This window comes from Brachyistius frenatus, unplaced genomic scaffold (assembly GCF_029030835.1).
Source record: "Brachyistius frenatus isolate BFR_SWC_R1_liver_20210118 unplaced genomic scaffold, ASM2903083v1 Contig_40, whole genome shotgun sequence".
Taxonomy (NCBI): domain Eukaryota; kingdom Metazoa; phylum Chordata; class Actinopteri; family Embiotocidae; genus Brachyistius; species Brachyistius frenatus.
Genome location: NW_027210639.1, coordinates 2,594,808 through 2,617,344, shown reverse-complemented (window position 1 = coordinate 2,617,344; position 22,537 = coordinate 2,594,808). Strand labels below are relative to the sequence as shown.

Here is a 22,537-nt window from a genome sequence, read left to right as displayed (position 1 = left end):
CAAGTTACATTTTTCGAATGCATTATTGACGTGGATAATCGTGTGAGGGATAATTAGAAACTGAATCAATGTGGGATTTTGTTCCAATGAGCTGCATCACAGCGAACAAACCAAAACTCCAGAAACAAGTGAGTGAAATGTCACGTTGATACGAAGACAGCTCAGCGCTGCTATCTGTGTCCACCAGCAGCAGCAGCAGCAGCGTTGTTCGGGACGCCAGCTTGTTCCTCAGATGTCACTTGCAGATGTCACCGTGTCCGGATCCCAATGGCTCCCTCTTTGTGTAGCTGCCACACCACATCGATGCTGAAGCGCACTGCATTCTGGGTATTATTATTTTTCTCCCCCTCCCCTGTATGTTGCTTGAGGGTGAGAGGAGCTATAAATAAACACTGTGCTTTCATGGTCCATTCATGTGTGGCTCAACAGGCCATCACTCGTGCAGCATGGTTTGTATCACGCTGTGCACTCTTACGTAGACAGAGCGCTCACTGAATAAACCAATCCTCATGTTTATGAGTCCTCTGTTCAAATATGGATCCACAAGAAATGGTATAGGTGGAAAATGGAGGTTATATGAAGCGTAAGTATTTCAATGAATTCAGTGTTGAATATTTCAGCAGTGTCAAGGCCGATATGACTCACATCTGGCTGCGGCTGGATGACCCCTCTTCAGTTTGCAGCGATGACGATTTTCACAGAATTTTACTGCTTCCTTGATGCCAGTGCAAATACGAGAGCCTGTTGCCTAGGAAACCACCTTGGCATGTCCCCAGTGCCTCTTTTACATTTGTAAAAACTAATCTCTGAAAAAGAAGAGGAGGATGTTGCATGTGTGTCGTGCAAAAGGCTCCCTTACATGCTCCAATGGATGCGCGCATGCTCGGCGGTTTGCCTTCGGTTGGCTTTGATATCATTTACAGTTATTGATGCGGTAAAGCGGTGCTCGTGGAAATCTGAGTCCTTTCAGTTGTGTTTCGTCGTTGGGTGTGGCGGACGCCGCAGCGCATCCTGATGTGGCAGTTATCTGACACTGTGTCGGTCAGCAGAGCACATGTGAGTCCAGAGTGTGAGAAGATCTCCATCAGTACGAGCTGGCTGCTTCACCTGCTCCATCATACTGGCAACTTATGGTATTCATATAACCCTCAATCATCATCGGATGTCTGTCTTCGCAGACTGCATGTGTTTGTCTGTTAATGAGCTCCTCACATTCACACAGGTGTGTGTCTCTGTTGTGTTCCCTCCTCCTGTTTCATAATCCCATGCACACACCATCGAGGACGTGAACATGTCCGACCAGTGTCTCTCCTCTCGTTGCTCTCTGCGTCGCACAAAGTGGGCTCAGGTGTTTGAAAATAGAGCAGAGGAGGATGTGTGTTTGTGTGTTTGCATGTTTGCTAGAGTGTGTGTATGTGTATAGTTGGTGCTGGGACAATAACAATATCTAAGTATTGTGATAAAAGACTAGATATTGTCTTAGATGTTGAATATCATAATATCAGTGTCCTGGTTTTAAAGGCTGCATTACAGTAAAGCGATGTCATTTTCTGAATTCACAACACTGATTATATCCACATTGAAGATGCTGTAAAGTAGAAATGAAAATGAGTTTTAAGTTCATCACACCACAGAAGTATGGGTTGTTCACTACCCATCCAAATTTTAATGAAAAAAACCACCGACGAGTTTGTTAAATTAGGCTTTGAAATAGTGAGAAAATCATCAGTGTTCTCTGCTCTGAGACTGAGGGGGCGTGTCCTGAAGGAGCTGAAGCTCCGCCCACTCACTGGGAGGTGTTCAGTGTTCAGTATGACAGTCCTGTGGCTGCAGTTCTTTTCCCCACTAAGTGGTCCGTCTGACATCCAACCTCTCCGGTGACTTTATGCATGATGTCCCACTGGTCCTCTGTCTCTCTGGTGGACGGAGCAGCCTGCTTTATGAAAACACAATAGAATTAGAATTTATTTGTCCAATGAGTGAAACATACAGATGCAATCAAATCCAGCTTGTCCCCCTGAGCTGTAACACAGGAGTCAAACTGGACACCAGAGACAGCAGACAGTGAGTCTCCAACTACTTCTAACGCAGCTGCATTACAATAGTGGAGATAATAAGAGCGGAGGAGTTGATTTAGTTCTGTAACGACTGTAACATGAACAACGCTGCATTACATCACATGTTAATTCATTACATCACATCAATTCAAACTTTGAACCTGCTCAGGTCGAGCCGAAAGTCTTTCTCTTCCACGATGTCCCTCCACCTTCACCTCCTCTCGGCACATGTAGTCGGGCTCGTTTATCCGGACCGGTACCGGTACATGTAACCGAGAGGGTCGGTGATTGTAACGTTACACTGGAGTACAACAACAACAACCCTCATTAATCAGGAGGACTAGATCTCCTCTGGTCCATGTTTACCATCACCCCGACATGTAAAATACAGAGTTACATATATTATAGTTCCTTATCGTAGCTAGATGGACACGCATAAAACAATCCGCGGTTATCGGAGCATTTTCCTCTGAACTCTGCTCGGCTATGAGCTCAATACAAGAAAGTTAGCACATTAGCAACTGATTTCACACATATATAATGTATTGAGATGCAAATCTTGGAATTTGCTTTACAGCATCTTTAATGATTAATATTTATTACTATTATTAAACTAAAAGTCTCCTTTATTAAATATTTCGTGAATGCACCAATAGTCATCCCTACAATATTGTTGTTGTTGTTGTTGTTGTAGTTGTAGTAATATCGATATCAAGGCATTTGGTCAAAAATATTGTGATATTTCTTTTTGTCCATATCGGCCATCTCATGTCATGAACAACCTTTTGTAACACAGCTAAAAGGTCTCCAGGCTTTAAATAAAAGACACGAGCTGTATGCTGAAATGTTAGGCCGTACTGGGGCCACAGCACCAGAGACTGTTGGCCTCGTGTTCGGCTGCAACGAACATATTTGGAGTCAAAGTAGATCGCATAATATTTCGTATCTGATAAACTCTGAAGCCAAAATTGAGGTTACACAGTCGCATAATAACTGCAATATGCAGCTGTTAGCTGTGTGTGTGTGTGTGTGTGTGTGTGTGTGTGTGTGTGTGTGTGTGTGTGTGTGTGTGTGTGTGTGTGTGTGTGTGTGTGTGTGTGTGTGTGTGTACATCACCACATCACCACATCCTGAGTGTCTGAGTGGACTATTGGTGCAGACTGCCTGTGAGTCTGCACATTGAAGTGTAAATGTGAGTCTTGCAGTAATCACCAGCTCTTACAGCCACATGGATTCACACTGCAATTACTGTCAGTGGTTCAGTACCACCAGCTCTCCAGTAGCAGCTCTCTCTGTTCACACGTTCCCGTCAGTCTATTCTCCGGGCTCGGCATCATGTGGCTTCTTCTGCTGTTACCTGCACTTAGATCTGCCCAGACCAGCTCGGATCGTTCTCACGTCGGTGTTTGCTTTGATTTGATTTTAACGCTCTGTGGGTTTATTCCCCTTGTCGTCGTGTGCTCAACACCGTACTTCAGTAAAAGACATGTAGCGGTGAAAACAGTCACTGCACAGTAAAGTGGGACATTAAGAAATGAAGAGCTGCAGCTGCTAACATGCTAACAAAATTCCCAGGGTCCCTGTAGCTAATGTTACAGCCCACACTCCTATTCTGCATTTCAATTGTCCACCTGTCCACTACACAGTGAACTACATAGTGAACAAAATCCACTCTGATTGGCCACTTGTTCACTGTGTAGTGGAAAAGTAAACAATCTGAACTCGGCAGCAGTTATGAGGAGCACCGCTGCAGCAGGTGGAAACAGGTGTGAAATGTCTTTTCTTGGTGGTCGTGTTGTAGAATCATATGTGGCTTGGGAACAGTTTTCTAAGAATCTCTGGGACAACGAGCATGTAGTCAGAAAATGAAGGCGTTTACCATGCAGAGAGAGTGTAATGCAACAATTACTGAGTTGCATCATGGGAGTGGTAGGATAATTTACGATCTAAGGGTGCTTTCGCTCCGACCTAAGATAAAATAGTAGGAGTGAAAGGTGCCTCGGACCAAAGGACCAAAGCTTGGTTTGACAAGAAGAGGTCTCGGTCCAGATCGAACGAACCCTGGTTCGGTTCTTTGTAGTGTGAAAACACTTGTTGGACAGTTTGGAATTGCAGGATGTTGAAGCAAACTGTTGTCACTGATTAAACAATAGAAGAAGAAAAAGAACCGCAAGAGAAATAGAAATGAGCTGCGGTAGGTCTGAAGAAATAACTTGTTATTTGAAAGGAAAATAAGTGCTGATAATAATACTATAAAAAAATAATACAAAATAAATCTGTGCATTCATTTTTCAAATGATTCATGCTACCAGCCGACATAGGAGATGACGGCAGGATGTCAAGCAAAGTTCTTTAGTGCTTTTGCAAAATTGCGTTGTAAAACCAAATCTAACCAGATCAAATGTATACAATGGAACAAATACTATACATGAACCAGACTGGTTCAGGTTTTAAAAGACATAAAAGTGTGGATGTAAAGTAAAACCCCATAATTCTATCAGTGCAACATCACTGTGTTTACATAGACAGCAATGCAATAAGAACATTTATGATCTGATCTGCTAAATATTTTAAAATACAGTAAATGGAACAGGGATCCAAACGTAAGAAACAATTAACAACGAATTGTTAGTTGGGGTGAGTCTCTGTGTGTGCCAGCGCTCCACTGCATCCACACTGGGTCCCCTGTGTCTCTTACTCTCACTCTCACACAATGAATAATTGAGAAGGAAGGTGGGGGAGTCGGGGAGTCGGTGAGTCAGGAGTTCCTGCTGAATTGTTGCTCAGCATCTCAATCAGAGCGGAGACTCTCCCGATGTTTCTCCCCCGCTGCATGATTAGGATCCATTTCTACTGCATGCCTGAATATGATTCTGATAGAGATTCTGTCCTGCACAGTTTTAACTAATCTCAGATCACATTTAGACACGTCATTCACTGACGAGTGAGTATACTGTTATTGGTAGATTTGAGGCACCTATTTATGGATATATCAGATGTATCAGCTTTGTGTTTGGTCTCACAGTTTGACCCTCACACACAGAGAGAGAAAGAGAGACAGGCAGAGGGATGAAAAGTGTAGGATGATGCAAGCTGCTGACTCATCAACCCTGAAGGGATTATGCGTCACACTTTGTGCATATGCATCTGTGTGTGTGTGTGTGTGTGTGTGTGTGTGTGTGTGTGTGTGTGTGTGTGTGTGTGTGTGTGTGTGTGTGTGTGTGTGTGTGTGTGTGTGTGTGTGTGTGTGTGTGTGTGTGTGTGTGTGTGTGTGTGTGTTTGTCTGCTGCCTTACTATTGAAGAGGGCAAACACAGCCATCATTACTGCATGATGAAAGCATGATAGAGCAAGCGAAAGAGCCAGCAGACTTATAGGATGACTGTCAAAGGCAACGTGACCTTGAATGTATTTTTACATCCTTATTCATTCATTTTTGCTGCCGACTGCTCCTGCCGTGGGTTACAGGTTTGGATTTGTTCATGGAAACAGAAACATGTATTATAAACAAACAGAAATTGTTGTCTACAACACTTCTGGTCCTCACTGGAATGTTACTGCAAAGCGCAAACACATTGAAGGTGTTTTTTTGTTGTTTGTTTTTTCATAAATCCCTGCCGGAAGCTCGGTCATTTGAAGAGACTTCCCTTTCATGTTGATGATGCTCGATAGATCTGACTAAATCCTGAGAGTCTCTGTGAACTAATCCAAAGAATCTAAATCCAGAAGGTTTGTTGTCAGTGCACACAAATCATTCACTATTCAGATGAATTCAAAGCTGCTACAATCTGCAACAGAGGTGGGTCATATTAGATTTTATATTAATCACTCAACGTATGTAGGTAATTTCAATCTTTGTCAGTACCATATGTTTATATTTGGCAGATATCCTGATTTTTAAGATTGATATTTATGCAGTTCTTTTCAGACATTGCATCTGCATAGTGTGTGCGGATCGAGTCCATATGGAGCTCTGGAGAGTACAGAGTGCATTCACAAAAGAAACAAAATGGAGATCTTATGTAATACAATTTGAATTTGCCATCTCATAATCACAAGAGCTGTAATAATTATTATATAATGTACAAACAACGAATGAGGTTTGATGAGTGCTAACTGTGACTTAATGTATTTTATGCATGTTTATTGATCCACATACCCTGTGTAATGGCCAGTAGTGTAATTGTTGTACATTGTTAGGTAAAAGATGGAAGGATGGTCTGTGTGCTCACATTAGATAGAGCGGTTAATCTATAACAATGCAGCTCTGGTTTTAATCTCATTTTATTCTTTAAATAAAAATTGTAATTTGAAAAGTGACTGGTAGATATTAGTATTTATGAGGAACTGTACTGAATTGAGTAGTAATCTAGATCTGGTAGCTCTAGTGAGCATTTACAAGACTCCAGGAGGAGTCAAGAAACATTGAGAAACATAAACTCCTGTAAAACTGCAAAAATATCATCAAATACGTCATACCAACACAATAGAAGCTTTCAAAGCCATCTTTTATAGGAGTTTTTGTAAAAAAAAAATATTGCATTTGTTTGAGATCTTATTAAGTATCAAGTCAAACGTTTTAGTTTCCAATCTCGCCATCAGTAGTTATTCCATTTCATCATTAAAAGTGGCAGACCGCTCTGAGTGAGATGTAGCTACTCGTTTTTAGTCTATATTAAGCCAGGCAGGAAAATCCAATAGGCACCTCTCAGCTGCCTCCCAGCCTGCTGGCAGTACATTTACAGACATGGATATGACACTATTAATGATCCTGAGGTCTCAACGGAAGTCGTCGTGTGTCTGCGCTGCTCTGCTGAATCAAAGCTTTTAGAATGACGCTGGTCATGTTTTCTCTCCCTCTCCGTCCATCACTCTGCGTACACACCTACTTATCTCTCTCCTCACTCAGTGTCTGGAGATATACCCCCAAGTTTAGGATGGAGGTCAGCTCTCCTATCTGCCTGGGAACAGGGCTCCTTCACAGAGACTTCACTGTTATCTCTCATACGCTGATAAACAGGAGGAAGGAAACACAACTATAGATTCCACCTCATTTAATGGGGATTCTCAGCTTTTACGAGATGAATTTGTGCCATAGGAAAACACTTTTCATCTTTAACAGGGACTTTTAGCAGTTAGTTAACATTATTCATGTAATATGTGGGTTTTAGTCATAGTAATAAATTGTTTGTATGACCGGACTTATTATTACGTATCCACACATGTGTATGCGGATGGAGCTCTGTTTGAGGATGTGTCTGCTTTGATGAACATGCACCGGGGTGCAGTCAGCTTGCTGGTAAAGGTGGGCGGGGCATAGTGTCCTCAGCTTCTCAGTCAGATCCACAACCCCCTCCTCCCCAGCCCCATGTTCATCTTCATTAAATGTCTGTAATCATCAAGTGACAAATAGATTATTTTGACCTCATGTAGCTGGTTAACAAGTATTTCAAAGGGTTGTTGTGTTCTGTCCTACTGTGAGCTGGTGCGTTGACTCCCATCCTGATTCTCATTGCAGTCTCGTCTGTTTTTTATCTCTCCGTGTCTCTCTGCTGTGGAATATTCCACTCTCTCTCTCGCTCTGCCTACCTGTGCTGGCTGCAGAAACAGAACAAAGCAGCAGTCAGTGAGAGCCACTCCAGGCACTCGTGGCATAATGTGAAGCACTCATCTGAATACATTTTAAATATGATCATAAACAGCAACCCCCTGAGGCAGTTCTGTTCACACAAACTAGTTCCTCTTGATAAGTCTGATTCTTACTAAATGGACTTTCAATAGAGTTAATACTGACAAACCTGCAATATCTAATAATGGTAATATTTAGCCCCAGAAAATGGTGGTCAATAATGATAATTGAGTTTGTTACTAAGTGCCAATACATTGAAATGAGTGTGAACATGTTGCTACTATAGTAAAAGCTTTAAAACAGGTTGAATAACACTGAACTTAAGTGAACAAGATCTAATTTCATTTGTCAGTGTGTATTTGAGGAAACGCTGCTCAGGGGAACGCATGCGGGCAGTTAGAGTGAAAATTAGGATGCAAAAGCGTGACCGTGAAATGTAGCAAAGCCCTGATGCAGCACCATCACTGCATTTCTTCTAGCACGCTCCTGTTTGTTATTTCTCACACATCTGTCTTCTTCCACCGTCCCGGCACCTCAGTGTGCTTTCAGCTCAGTCTGTACCTGTGCTGCACATCTCCCCTGCTCGTATCCATCACCTGACCCCCTGTCCCCCCTCTCCTCCGTGCTCCTCAGTCCTGATCCAGGCCACCCAGGAATCCAACGTGAACATCCCCCAGATGGCCGACACGCTGATGGAGAGGGTTGGTAATGCCAGCTGGGTGGTGGTTTTCAAAGCCCTGATCACCACACACCACCTCATGGTGCAGGGCAACGAGGTGAGGCCGTAACACACACACACACACACACACACACACACACACACACACACACACACACACACACACACACACACACACACACACTTATGTTAAGACGAGTGAGTATATGGTATTTTCTCCTGTTGAACGAAGCACCTCAGCCCACTGCCCCCATAGTGTGGTTGTAGCCCCCCGGAGAGACAGCAGAGGACTGGTTGTACAGGTGATTGTTTGTGTTCAGTCAGCTGTCTTTGGAAAAACACACTAAGAAACAATATTTTCACCAGCCCAGCGAACTTATATTTCAACTTTACTCACTGTGTCAGCCATTACAACCAAATAAGGTGAGGCTAAACATTGTTCCAATCCACAGCTTTAGTTTACATTGTGGAGGTAATCCCAAAAGATATCAAATGTCTGGCTGAAATTTAAAATGATGCCCCTTAAACAGTTTGAGGTTTAAATATTTCATGTACTTCAGACAGTGAAAATATGTCATGCAAATTCAGTAAAGAGCTCATATGAATGTTGCTAATATGAAAGCACTTTATCACTCTTATTGACATGCCAACAAGGAATTATGAGGTGACTCAGCAGTTCCCTTGAGCTCTACTGAGCGTTTTATGGTCTTTTAGCTCATTATTTTTGGTTTTACAGCAGGCGACTATAATATTTTGGCTCAGTCTCACAGCTCTCATCTGCAACATTTCCATTGGCAGAATGCAGCTGCAGAAAGTCTGATAAACCAACTGCAGTATGTACTACGACACTATCGAACAGCAGACACGAGTTTGAAACTCACTGTTTAGCACCTGTGGATGCTTCGGAGTAGGGATGAGAATTTCAAGCAAAAATACTGTTCTCACAGCACGACACACGTTTTACCAGAGCCTGGTATTTGTTACGAGTTTGCTATGTTTGATTTTTCTTTTGTTTGGTTTGTTCTTGATGTTTTTACCGTCCTGTGGTCTCTTGCGTGTGTGTATCTGTCTCCTTGTCAAACCCTGTCACTCCCTGGGCCCGCCACATGTCCTCTGTCTTTGTCTCTATTGCTGTGTTCAAATGTATTTACACTGTGCAGGAGAAGAGTCCATGTGAACGGAATTCATGATGTTAAAACTAAGTTTTCTATAATCCTTGAGTTCATGACTTGTGACGGGTTTGCTGACGTTTAAGGAACTGGCAGAGGCCATGGATGTTTATTTTTCGTTGGATGTAAAGCTAATATATTGTAATTTTAGTCACGTATAGTTTGTCTTCATAACTTAGATAATAGTCTACGTCTGAGGAAAATGTTGTTCTTCCCAATGGCCTCATCTTTTCCCTCTGTGCCTTTGCATTTCCTGCATGACGTTACCCGCCTGTTAACTTGCTAAACCGTTATCCTCCGTGGCTTCTAGACGCCGTCCACATTGTGGTTGCCTAGCAACAGTGTTTTTACGACTTAACCACTTGAACGCCGCACAACTTCCCATGTTGTAACCATGAGCTCAAAAGTTCCATTTGAACACAGCATCAGTGTCTCTCGCTGCGTTTGTCACTTGCCGGCCACGCCCACTTCACTGCAGTCACGTACCAATCACCCCAGACAGTCAATATTCTCCCAGGTTGTCCATCTGCCGTGTTTCCCTCTGTGTCAGGTCTTGTTTCTAATCCCTCTGTGCGTTTTTGAATTTCATCATTCAGTATATTTGTAGATTCTGTTTTCTTCCCCGTGCCTTTTCTCTCGTTGTGTTTATTCAATGTTATCTTCAGATTCTGGTCTGTGGCCGTTTGATTGGTGTTCATTGTCAATAATCTCTTTTACGTTTTTGAACCTCCAGTCGTGTCATGCTTTTGGGTCCCTTGTGTCTCCCACTCATAACAGCATTTTATTGACTACTCATGAATTTGAAAACAATGACCTATCCCTTCTTGGAAGAGACCCAAACTGAGGTAGAAGCAGATCAAATATAGGACTTGCATTCACCAGGTACAGAAACATGACTCTGAACAAATGCTGGATGTGTGAATAGTTAGAAGTGTTTTCTAACAGCTAAATAAGGTGATTAGAGGCCATAAAATGCAGGTTCAAAGCTACTTAAAGGGAAAGGGAGCATTTTTGTTTTCTTCATCACTGCCTTTGGATATATGTCACCAAAAAAAACCTAAAAAACAAACTCTGCTTCACCTCTGCTCCATAGTTGTAAATTTGAGCGCAGTGACAGCTATGGAATGAGCCCTGGGACTGGCCCGGTCCTGACCCCATGAACCAATTGATGTCCTGACAGCTGAAAAAAGGCAGTGAATGGGCAACAAGGGATAACGCAGACAGATAAACAGATTCTTCTCTACTGCCCATCAAACGGCCTGAACGGCCACTGAATTGTAGAGGACACAAAATAGAAGGAAAAACACGGATACAGAAATATCCAGTGGGATATTAAAGCAAGAGAGTGGATGTACTGTGATTAATAGAGCCATCCCTTCCCATGCCTACCTTTTACTATTTGTCATAATGGATGGGGGGGAATAACCCGTCCCAGCATGGGCTAACAGAGCAGGGGAGATCCAGCAACAGGAATATAACAGCATTAACCTTTGTAGTCGACACAGCAGGTGTCAGGGGGAAAGGGGAAGTGCACTTGTGTTGCAATGGGCCACAACAGGATACTGCAAACACATTTCACAAATGAGCTCAGTTTAAGTGTGAATAATGTGCTGAGGTGGTTTTCCCATGTCTGTGCCATAATCTGTGTGACATGGATATAAACATTAAAGGTAACAGTGAGCCAAGAGGTTATGTGTGCTTTTATGTGTCACTGGAGTAGAGAGCTTTTTTTTTTTTTTTACTGTAAATTAAAAAATCTACTCTAAAGTTCTCCTGTGTCCAATTCATCTTCACACCCTCCCACTCACAGAGGCTGCATCATTGCTCCTATCTCTCTCATCACATATAGAGAAAAAACAGAAGCACAGATTCACACCTGTTAAATCCATTCTTCACTACAGGTTCGCATGTTTCTCGTAGAGTGCCGAACAGCTCCCGAGAGAGAAACTTAAAATAAACAGTGAATGCTGACATGTATTTATTACTGGACTCAGGATGATATACCGTATCTAACTCTGTGTATTTGTCCTCTCCTGCAGAGATTCCTCCAGTTCCTGGCATCTCGAAACACCTTGTTCAACCTCAGCAACTTCCTGGACAAAACTGGCTCCCACGGTGCGTGTTGTTGGCCTCCTTCCTGTCTCTGACTAAACCAGCCCTCCAAACAACCCTGAATTATCTCTATGTTTTGACCTTCTCATTGCTAATTCTTTCAAGTCTTTTGTCCTTATCTAAACATTTCCATTCAGGACATTAAATAAGACATTTAAACCATGTTTTGTAAGACAACAGCCTAACAAGCTTCAGTGTTAAAACCAACCCGGCCACCCTTTAATCCCCGCTCCCCTCAATTAAACTTGTCTCCATGGAAATCAACGCAGCCTCACGATGAACACCGGCTTCACAGGCTGTTGTCAAGGACATTTTGCCTGCTAGCTTGACTTCGGGGTTTAGAAAGCAAAACATGTTAAATAGTCTTAATGGTGAAATCTGCGCATTGACTTCACAGAGTGAACACACTAAACACAGAAAGATATAAATACTTTTTAAAATCCTTAATGTGATTTTTTTTTTTTTTTTTTAAAATATTATCCGTTTCTGTGTTCAGAGTTGTGTGAGAGGATCCATAATGCTCTCTTGCTGTACGTCTGAACTATGACCTGTTTTTATTTATGGTCAGAATGACGCCAGCATTTCCTGCTAAACTACCTGTGGCTTATATGTAGCGTACAGGTAGCTTAGTTTAGTATAGGCTGCAATTTGCCATTTTAATATATATATTTTTTTATATGCATTAAACAAGCCAGATATAACCTGACTAACAATGAGCTCAGTAGGTAGGCTAGGTTATTAACTGTCTAGTCTTTTTCTTCTAGCTGTATATTTAGCATGTAGACAACAGGTTGATGGAGATGGATTTCATTAATACAAATTAATAAATTATTGTTTAGCAGTTTAACCTCATTAGCTGAGTTTAACATAACTGAAAGCATGGGGTAAAACCTCGCCTGGCTTCGTAAAACTTAAACAGCTCATTTCTACACTTTTTCTCTCTCTTTTTTTTTTTTTTCTTTCAAATGAGCTGTTTGTTCCTGTTTTTATATCAACCTCAGCTAACCTCTTAGTTCAACTCCATATTTAGCACAAAGGCAAGTCAGTAATGATTTTGTTGTTACCCAGGTTTTTGGATTAAAAACTTCATGACATCTTGACTTTGAAACTGTTTCTGTAAATCTTGTAACTGCCTGTTCGTGTCTGTCACTGACGTGATGTGGGTGCATGTGTGTTCCACGTGTGTCCTCCTCAGGCTACGACATGTCCACATTTATCAGACGCTACAGTCGCTATCTCAACGAGAAGGCCTTCGCCTACAGACAGATGTCTTTTGACTTTGTCCGAGTCAAGAAAGGGTACAGTTTTTCTCTTTTCATGACATCACCTTGCTGCATGATTATTTCAGTGTCAATATACATTTTTTTTTTTTTTAGTCTTTTAATATTCTTTGTTAGTTTTGCCAAGACCAGAAAAGACCCCCTTCTTACATGGCCTCCATATTCATCAGAATACCACTCATCCCAAGTGGATCACATTTGTGTGTGGGATTGGACTCAGTCACCTCTAGCCCGGCGTTAAGCCAAGTGCTTGGCTTTACAGGCGTGTAGAGTGCAGAGATGAATGCAGAGTGGGTTGTTACTCATGCCTACCGAGTGGACAGCTCTATTTAGCCGGCAGACTCAAGGTCCCTCTGGCGACATAAACTGACACTGAAATATACAGACTTTAGAATAAAGGTAGAATAGAGATGAACCACAGTGGTGGAAACTGTGTGTGACAGGTGCAGTGACCAGATTTGTTACAGTGATGTCTGGACCATGTTGTTCCCAATTATTAAATCAGGTTTAATCTCCCGAGCTCCAAATGTCTCAGAGAGCTGCTGCTTTATTCTCACATTTTCTATTTCTTTCTTTCTGTCTGTTTTGGTCTCAGAGCTGAGGGAGTGATGAGGACCATGACAGTAGAGAAGCTGCTCAAAGGGATGCCCATCCTGCAGGGCCAGATCGACGCGCTGTTGGATTTCGAAGTGAGTGACACTCGCTAATAGGCGACAGTGTCACATTGCAAGGTTGTCAAATTTGCTGAGGGACACGCACATGGACACACACAGCTGAGAAAAAAGCTGTCTGGGTTTCAGAAAACTTGGAGCTGTAGCAGCATCTATGAAGATGTGTTTTGAGATGCCATGTCACGGCCCCTTTTACTTTGTGCTGAAGGACCATGAGACATATACAGATGCATTTGAAATTATTCGATCTTGATCGGTATGAAAGGATTTAGTCAATACTAATTTTCTATTGATCTCCAATTTTTTTTGAAATTACAATTGTGTGAGTTGACTGACATTCAAATATATACTAGAAAAGTAAAACTGTCTTTCTAAGTAACAGGAAATGTTTGTAATGGACTCGTCATAATTATTAAGCCACTATCTAATGTCAACACACAATAAAAAAAAATACAAAACACTATATATAGCACTACATTCTTGTCTACAAAGCAAACAAAAATTGATTTGAATATGCAATAAAAAAAAATATGGATAGGTCCCAAGAATTCTGGGAGTCCGGTTTTTTTGGACTTTGTTTGATCTCACAGATTAACTATATCTAATGTGAGACAGGTTAGACAATGTGACAAAAAGACGTGGCTATTATTTGAAAAACAATGTGATTTGAAGCTTTGAAACATTTCATTAATTTGACTATTTTAAGTGAAGTGTTTTCATAAACTGGTCATTTAAAGGTGTTTATTTGTGCCAGAAAGTATAATAAGTTCTCTTTTAAAAACCAAACTAGACTTTGACTCCTCCAATATGTTTGTGTCCTCAGGTGCATCAACAGGAGCTGAACAACAGAGTGATAAATGCCTGCTTTCTCCTACTCTTCAAAGATCTGATCAAGTTATATGCCTGCTACAATGACGGCATCATCAACCTGCTAGGTAAACAATAACTGCTTTTCTGCGGTGCGATCAAAAGGTATCTAGATAGTTCCTGTGAAACATCAGCTGTAATGCACACGAAGCAGCGGGAAGCAATAACTTTAGCGACCAAGTTTCGCTTGATCAACGTCAGCAGCTCACTTACAAACGTCTTCGTGACCACTGGTGAGTGAGCATTTGTAATTTCAGCATGGACCTGAAACTTGAAAACTGACAACAGAGATGCATTGCGAGTAACTTAGGTGCTGATGTGGATCAAGTGACAAAACTTGGAATACTTACACACAAACGTTATTGCTTCCTCCTGCTCCATGCAAAATACCATGCTGCACTCAATTATTGCACAACTCACCTTTTTGATCGCACCTCTATTTTATCAGTCAGTCAGATGGTAAATGAACATGAACAACATAACCCAAAAACCAAAACCATCAATGGGATATCTGCTTCTCTAAGTACTTCACTGCCTGCTCTGTGACACTCAAGCTTTTGTTCCTGCTGTACTGAAACGTTTACAAATTGGTATCATGATAATAGTAATAGTTTTTGGACACATTGGATGTTGATGTCACAGAGGAATAGGTTACATGAGGTCATGGCTGCACAGACATTACTTAGAAGCAGGATTAATTCATTGGTTGATTTTGTTCTATATTCACAAAAATAACTACTGTATATAGTATGGTCGAAGAGTTGTTCTTTAACTTAACTTTTCACAACCTCTTTTATCCAGAGAAATTTTTCCAGATGAAGAGAAGCCAGTGTAAAGACGGCCTCGAGATCTACAAGAGATTCCTGACGCGAATGACTCGCGTTTCTGAATTCTTCAAAATTGCTGAGGTAACCTGCAGAGCTCTGAGAGTCACTGATGTGCTGGTAACTCGTGCAGCGCCCGGCAGCTGGTGTCTCACATGTCACTGCCTTCTTTTACAGCAAGTGGGAATAGACAAAAATGACATACCTGAGCTGACTCAGGTAAGGCTGACGGAAGCTTTTCCTCCTTTTTATTTATGTTCAATTAATTGTTATCATTGGATGTGATGTTTGTATACTAACAAAGCATGACAGTGTTGTGTCTAACTGTCGTGCATGTAGTATGAACGTCCAAAGCTACCTTCTGTTTTTTTCCCACTACTGTGTCCACCATGTTTGCTTCCCCTCGATAACAATCAGACATTCACAGACAGCTCCTCCATGCAGCCAATGAGCTGTGGATCTGTGGTGATTGACAGCCCCTATGCTCCTCCCTTCTCTTTTCACCTCTAGAGATGCAGATTGATCATTCAGGCTGAGAGTGTGAGTAGTGCACAGAGCTAGCTTCGGGGAGCAAACAGCTTAGGGAAGGTCCACATTTGAACTCTTCTATGTACTGAAGCGCACTGCACAGTGAGCGCACACCCAGTAGACAGACAGACAGACAGGCAGACAGACAGACAGACAGAGACAGACAGACAGACAGACAGACAGACAGACAGACAGACACTGGCGCTCTGATGAAGTGGTGATGATGTGACTGGAAGAGCAGACTGGATGAAAGCTGTGATGTGGCGAGCAATACTGCTGACCAAGCGGCTGATCCCCTGCTGCTAAGACTCTGAGCTAAACACGGGTTAAGTCCAACAACTGTGCAAAGGCACAGCAGGGTTTCCATGGCAGCAATAGAGTCACAGGATTATATATTACCTATTCTGACTCCTGAATTGTGAGTCACTGCACAATATAAGTGTTTCCCAGGTTGAGAAACCTGATTTTCTAGCTGGTTCCAGGCTTTTAAACTCTGCTCTGCTGTGGAAACTCTCCCGTAGAGCCACGTCTGTCCTCTGAGACGTGTCAGTATGGATGCATGTAAAGAATGCTCTAATGCTGTCTGATTATATGTAAGCTTGTTAGGTGACTGTAGAGATAATGTGAAAAAACAGATGCACGCCATGAAGACTTATTAAAGTAATGTAGGACACTTTTATAGTGCAGTATTTGAAGATAGAGGTTTTTTTTTTTATACTTTCAGTCCAATTTATTAATTCATAGAAGGGGTTGCAACACTATTGTAGCTTGCGTCATTTTTAACCGGCTGTATTATGTTCGTATGTTCTACCATTTTGGGAGATACGCTTATTTAGTTTCTTGCCAAGAGTTGATACTACTTTAATGTATATTTGCTGAATATGAAGCTAGGTGGTTAGCTTAGCGTCACTTCCTTTAGCGTCCCGAGCAGTGAAATAACAGTGTCCTTAACCTCATGCAGATAACTCATCTGTATCTGTCTGCGTTTAAGGAAAAACTTGTAGAAAATGAAACACGATGTCCTTGTGTTGGGCTGATAAAATGAGTCATGGACAATAACTGAATGTTAGTGACCCCATTTGAAATATGCCATACTCCGCCGTTAATTAACAGAAGAGCGTCATTCATTTTCACAGTCGAACCCACAGACTTCAGAGGCTCCTGTCTTAAAATATGAGATGCTGTATGGTGATAACCTTAATTTAATGTGTGCAGGAGAGGAAACTATCAGTCTCCCAGATTCCTGAAACTATAGTGCGTTCATCTCACGCCTTCCAGGAGGAATTACATCAGCGCAAACAACACAATCATTTGACCACTGACTGACTTTGTAGCTGCGCTGTTATGTGATCACTCGTACACACTTCTGTGCAAGCTGTAGAAAATACAAACGATGGCAGTGTCAGTCGTATCCCGACATTTTTCAGACATACTGTTGGAGGGGACATCCGCAGGGAGGAAGTTCAGCAGCTTTTATATCGGCCTCCTCAGACGAGAACGATGTGTGCGTCTCAGCATTACGGTAATGGAGCTGTTATATCTGCCCTTTGTGGTCTCAACAGTGCTTTTGTACGTGGTGGTGAGGACAGACACTTGGAAGTACCAGGATGATAAATGGTGTATCCATCCCTCTCAGGGCCAAGACAAAATAGTATCAGCATCACTGCTTTGTTAGTCTGAACGTGTTGAGGATAATAGAGCAGATTTAAATGGGTAGACCTTGGAAATGGAGCAGAGAATTAAGGAAAGTGAATCAGTGACTTATTCTTTTGGCAGAATTAGCTTTGAGCTCTCTTAAGAAGCCTGCTGGTCATTGTATTATCCTTTTTACTGCATGTTGGCGGGTGATCATGTCCCATTCAGCCTGGTGGAGCATGCAGCTTTGCATCGTGGCTGGAAATGTGATCTGTTAGCATGAAGACTATACCTCTGTTTTTTCTGTTGCTTCTGTATCCTGCCCCTTTACCTTTGTGGTGTCACCTTTCTAACCAAATGGAACTTTAGACATGATCCAAGAATACCAACAGCAATAACGGCATCCAAACACAATTTTTTGACAGCTCCAGTTTTATAGTTTTATCACAACATAAGTCATCTCAGGTCACCGAAACACAACAATTCAACAATTCCCACGAGCGACCGTTCGAATGAAAATCTCATTTGTAACGAGAAGAAACCTCTGACAGAGACCAGGCTCAGACGTGGGCCGCCACCTGCCTCGACCGGTTGGAGTGAGGGGGGAGCAGAGAGAGAAAAGAACAGCGTAGACACACAGCAAACATTAAACGCTGGGCAGGTTGGTGGGGTGAATAACCGCAGATCAAAAACGTGCAGCTCCAGAGTCAGAGACTCCTGCAGTAAATGCATAACCTTGAACAGAGAAGACAGATGGTGGCAAACAAATACTTAGAGAGTGAACGATAGTACAGGAGAGGTATACTCAGTGCATCATGGGAGGTTCCTCCAGCCTCCCAAATGCTTATAGCGGCATAACAAGGGGATGGTTCAGGGTCATCTGAGCCAGCCGTAACTACAAACTTTATGAAAGAGAAAAGCTTTAAGCCGAATCTTAACAGTGGAGAGAGTGTCTGCCTCCTGAACCAAAACTGTCAGCTCCACAGGAGAGAGGCCTGGAAGGCTTTGCCCCCATTGTACTTTTGTAAACCTGAACTCTGAGAGCAAAGAACAACACATGGAGAATATTTCCATTTGATGGGAAGTTCTTAAAAAACGCAGAACCTCTGGTCTGAAACCAAAAAAATAAATGTTTGTGTTCCTGATGGAGGAAGTGCATGCACAAGTTCAAAAATATAAGTCCCTTATCAAAGGAAATGTAGCTTAAACTTCATAAATACTATTTATCTCACTGTAATATAGATTTAATGAAGAGGAGAAACAAGCTGATAGTGAGGAATACGATGGCTTTTTACAACCTTAAAGGTACCTAAGGGGTGAAAAATCTAATCATAAGCACCATTCTCACTAATTAAAGCAACTCAGTGCACACAGAGATGAAGGACATTGACAAACGAGTCCGAACTGCTGAGTCAATGTCGATTGGATTTTTCAGAATAAACTGCATAAGGAAGAAAGTTATCAGAGCATCACGGAGGAGCACAAATCATCACAGCAATAAACAGGACATCAGATAGTCTGCCGCCAGTCAGGGGATTAGAAAAAGGTACTGAGGGGATCTTTATGAATTACTTGTGGTTGATATACAACATCCTCAAAAATAAATGGGAGGTGCTCGAATCGGACAGTTTACCGTCATGTCCAACATGCAGGAGTTTAAGTATCATTCCCACAACCAGAACAAGATGCATTCAGATAACCGAGTGTTTCTTCAGTGTTTCTGTTTGACTGTGTGCCTCACGCTGTCCTGCTGTCTCTCTCACTGCACACAACATGCTGCATGTGTTTGAGCCCTGGTTGATATCAGTAGTAGCCCTCTTTCTCTCTCTCTCTTTTCTTCTGCAGGCCCCAGAAAGTCTCCTGGAGTCTCTGGAGACCCATCTCAACACTCTGGAGGGGAAGAAGCCGTAAGTAGATAAATATATCCACAGATTAATGGTTAACCAGCAGAATGTTTGGCAGTGCTTTAGCTCTTCCTCTGAGGCCTGTTTGATGTATAATCTCTCGTATTATTCTCTTCTTTTTCTCTAACATATCATTTCCTCTTATCTTTACACAACTCAGAGAGGATAAGTAAGTATTCTCTGCCTGAGAATAAGACTTGTACATGTTAATTTACCATCATTTGTGTTAATAAATAAATGGGTTTTTTTTTCTATTTAAATTACAATTTTTAAGTGATTCTATAGAAATTGCATCTAAACAAACAACTATCATCTTTGTGTTGTATAATTTTGTTCAAGATGCGGCTCTATAGAATTTTTTTTTTACATTTCGTGACCCAGAATAATTTGGTTTTGCCTCTTAACACATTGTCATCACTAACATAGTTGTTATCATCCGCCGTTACAATCAGCTGCAGCTTTAGAAACCCTCAGCTCCTACTTTCTGTCTGTGATGTTTTGTTGATGTGGCCAAGACGCTGTTACTCAGCACTGCAGCGTGGTTTCATTAATTGGAAACGTTTATTTAATGGTATTGCTTTGAAATGCTGCCTGCCTTAAAAAACAGTGATACTTAAGATCTCACTAACAGCCGTTATGTCTCATCATGTACATCACTGAACTCTTTGACTCTTGTGCTATCATATTTTTTGCAGGTCGCCCACTAAGGTAAGCTATGTTTCATGATAATTATAATGCAGTGGTAGTAATAGTAGACTTTATTTATATTTGGCATATTTTTCATAGTCAAAGAGTCAAAACAAGGTAAAATGATTTGACAGTTTCTGCCACAGACAGGTAGTGATTCATTGTGTATTCATGTGTTCACAAGCTGTTGAATCACATCAGGTCAGTTTACTGTTGGTCGCTGTGTGACGCTCGTCTTCCTCTGTGACAGGATGCGACAGCCAACAACAGCACGCCAGCTGCTGCTGCTGCTGCTGCTGCTGCTGCAGCGCCAGCCAAGCCCGCGCCGGCCAAACCCGCGCCGGCCAAGCCCGGGCCTCCCGGCGGGCCCCCCGCCCGACCCGGACCACCCACCAAACCCCCTCCGCGCTCTGTGACCCCCACCGCACTGGCTCCCACCACTATCATTACCAGCAAGTAAGAGTCACTCGACAATATTACAAAGTGTTTGAACTGAGCTGCATCAGATTCCCACCCACAGAGTCCCTCTCTCTCTCTCTCTCTCTCTCTCTCTCTCTCTCTCTCTCTCTCTCTCTCTCGACACACCTTCTCTCTTCCTTTCTCTGCATTCAGTGCCCTTGATGATGGCTTCCTGTTGGACCTGGACCCCATGTCTTCCTCATCTAAAGGGGGCGCTGCAGCAACTTCTTCCTTGACTGGATGGGGAGGTGAGGTCTCTCTGCTGTCTGTTCACTTGGCCCCCCGGCTACGTTAGTCTACGCCTGTCAGACCTTCAATTGTCCATCCCAGTCTCACACCAATATTGTGCCTCATCATGGATTTAGAAGTAGCTAGCTTTCTGAATATGCTTAACATTTGCAGCTTATTTTAGAGCAGATAATTAATCTCCCTCTACAGACGTTAAACATTCTTCCTACAGCGCCATGTCAAACTCCTCAGCATGCTAACAAATCCTCAGTCTGATAGTCAGCCTGCTTGGTTGCTTAGCTGTGACAGGACAGTGAGTGTTCGAGGCAGTGAACGGTCAATTTGCACCGATGCCAAAAAAGAGATATTGAATGATCTTAACTTAATGTAGTTGCAGGAAAATTATCAGTAAATGAGAGCACATTAAACTGACTTCTCAATGTTTTGACTGTTTCATCCCATTAACTACAAATCATTTTACATTTTCCTAAGAATACAGTGAGATGAGGTCACAGCAGAGTGATTTTAATGCCGCAGTAAAATTTATGAAAACTGAGTGCTACCTCGAAGAAAGAGGAAGAAGACAATCTGTGTAAAAGCCTGCAGTGTTCTCTGAAAAGTGGATTGCCAGCAGTAGTGAGTTTATACAATTTAAGTCATCATAATTAAGCTGACACAAACAAATTCCCTATAGTAGAATAAAAAAGTGGTACCCTCCTGTTTGATGTTCCACAATGTGGAAACTCCAGTGGTTTAAAAGACTGTACTTTATCATTATAAAGCTGCTCACGTCTCCACTGATACTTTAAACATGACTGTAGTCCAACTGCACCCTTTTTAAAGCCTCAATTACATTAAGGACTCTTTGCTCTGTTGGCTCTACTGTTGGCTCTACTGTTGGTCCGTCTGATTTTCTGGCTTCTTCTTTAAAACGTTGGCAGCTTTCAAATGAAAGATTTCCTAATTTCATTAGAGCATCTCCACACTTTAGAATTCCACCTCCTCTCCCCACCCAGTCAGTCGTTCACTGCCCCTAACCGCTCTGTTTTTTGTTGTTTTGTTGTGCAGATCTCCTGGCTGAGGGTGAGTACTGTGTTCACAGCTCTCTGCTACAGACTGGATATTAGAAATGCCTGCAGGTGTTGCGCTACACTATCTTTATGTCAAGCTGTGGTTGCGTAGAAGACAAATGTATTTTCACCTCCAGCACCCAAATCCTTGCCGTTAATCTCCTACCACATACCAAGTCTGAACTTTTTCACCTTTCAGTCACTTTGATGCAGCTGTTCCGCTCCCATTTCCTTTTTCTCACCTTCTATTTCTCTCTCCGGGGGTTGTGACTGGGTCGTGGTGTTTGGATTACGGGGGATTTATCTGCACAGCAACTCCAGCCGCTACTGATGGAGCCTCTGACGCTCTCCTGGTGGAGGAAGAGTCTGCTGATGCTGATGCTGATGCTGCTGCCGCTGCTGCTCCTGCGCCCGCTGCACCCGCAGCCTCTGCCGCTGTGGCTGCACCGGCACCTGCACCCACCTCACTGCCCGTCTCTGCTCCCGCCGCCACCTCAGCCGCAGAAATCGACCTTTTCGGAGGTCAGTGTGGGCGGAGGGCAGGATGTAGACCTGGATACACAGCATGGCGGCCGGCCTGCTTCTCTGCAACGAGCCCCATCGTTACTTAGTCATTTGCTGACAGGTTTCCTTTGGCATAAAGTTTGTACACAGAGGATTTGGCTTTAACTGTTGCTCCCTAAACTTTGCTTCACAGCTACTATTATACTCATGAGGACTGATACATCATCATCCCACA

The 22,537-nt window shown here is 42.5% G+C and overlaps 1 protein-coding gene across 12 annotated transcripts in view; it reads left to right on the top strand.

Moving 5' to 3' along the window:
- LOC138622966 (clathrin coat assembly protein AP180-like) overlaps positions 1-22,537 on the top strand; it is a 52,122-nt gene that overhangs the window by 12,842 nt on the left and 16,743 nt on the right. For all 12 annotated transcript variants that reach the window (XM_069702171.1, XM_069702169.1, XM_069702161.1 and 9 more), the window contains exons 2-14: positions 8,319-8,461; positions 11,573-11,648; positions 12,841-12,943; positions 13,521-13,614; positions 14,420-14,531; positions 15,265-15,371; positions 15,465-15,506; positions 19,296-19,357; positions 20,050-20,062; positions 20,292-20,497; positions 20,654-20,748; positions 21,797-21,811; positions 22,111-22,320. In XM_069702171.1, coding sequence (XP_069558272.1) covers positions 8,363-8,461; positions 11,573-11,648; positions 12,841-12,943; positions 13,521-13,614; positions 14,420-14,531; positions 15,265-15,371; positions 15,465-15,506; positions 19,296-19,357; positions 20,050-20,062; positions 20,292-20,497; positions 20,654-20,748; positions 21,797-21,811; positions 22,111-22,320 — 1,234 coding nt within the window. In that variant the 5' untranslated portion in view covers positions 8,319-8,362. The remainder of the gene's footprint in view (positions 1-8,318; positions 8,462-11,572; positions 11,649-12,840; positions 12,944-13,520; positions 13,615-14,419; positions 14,532-15,264; positions 15,372-15,464; positions 15,507-19,295; positions 19,358-20,049; positions 20,063-20,291; positions 20,498-20,653; positions 20,749-21,796; positions 21,812-22,110; positions 22,321-22,537) is intronic.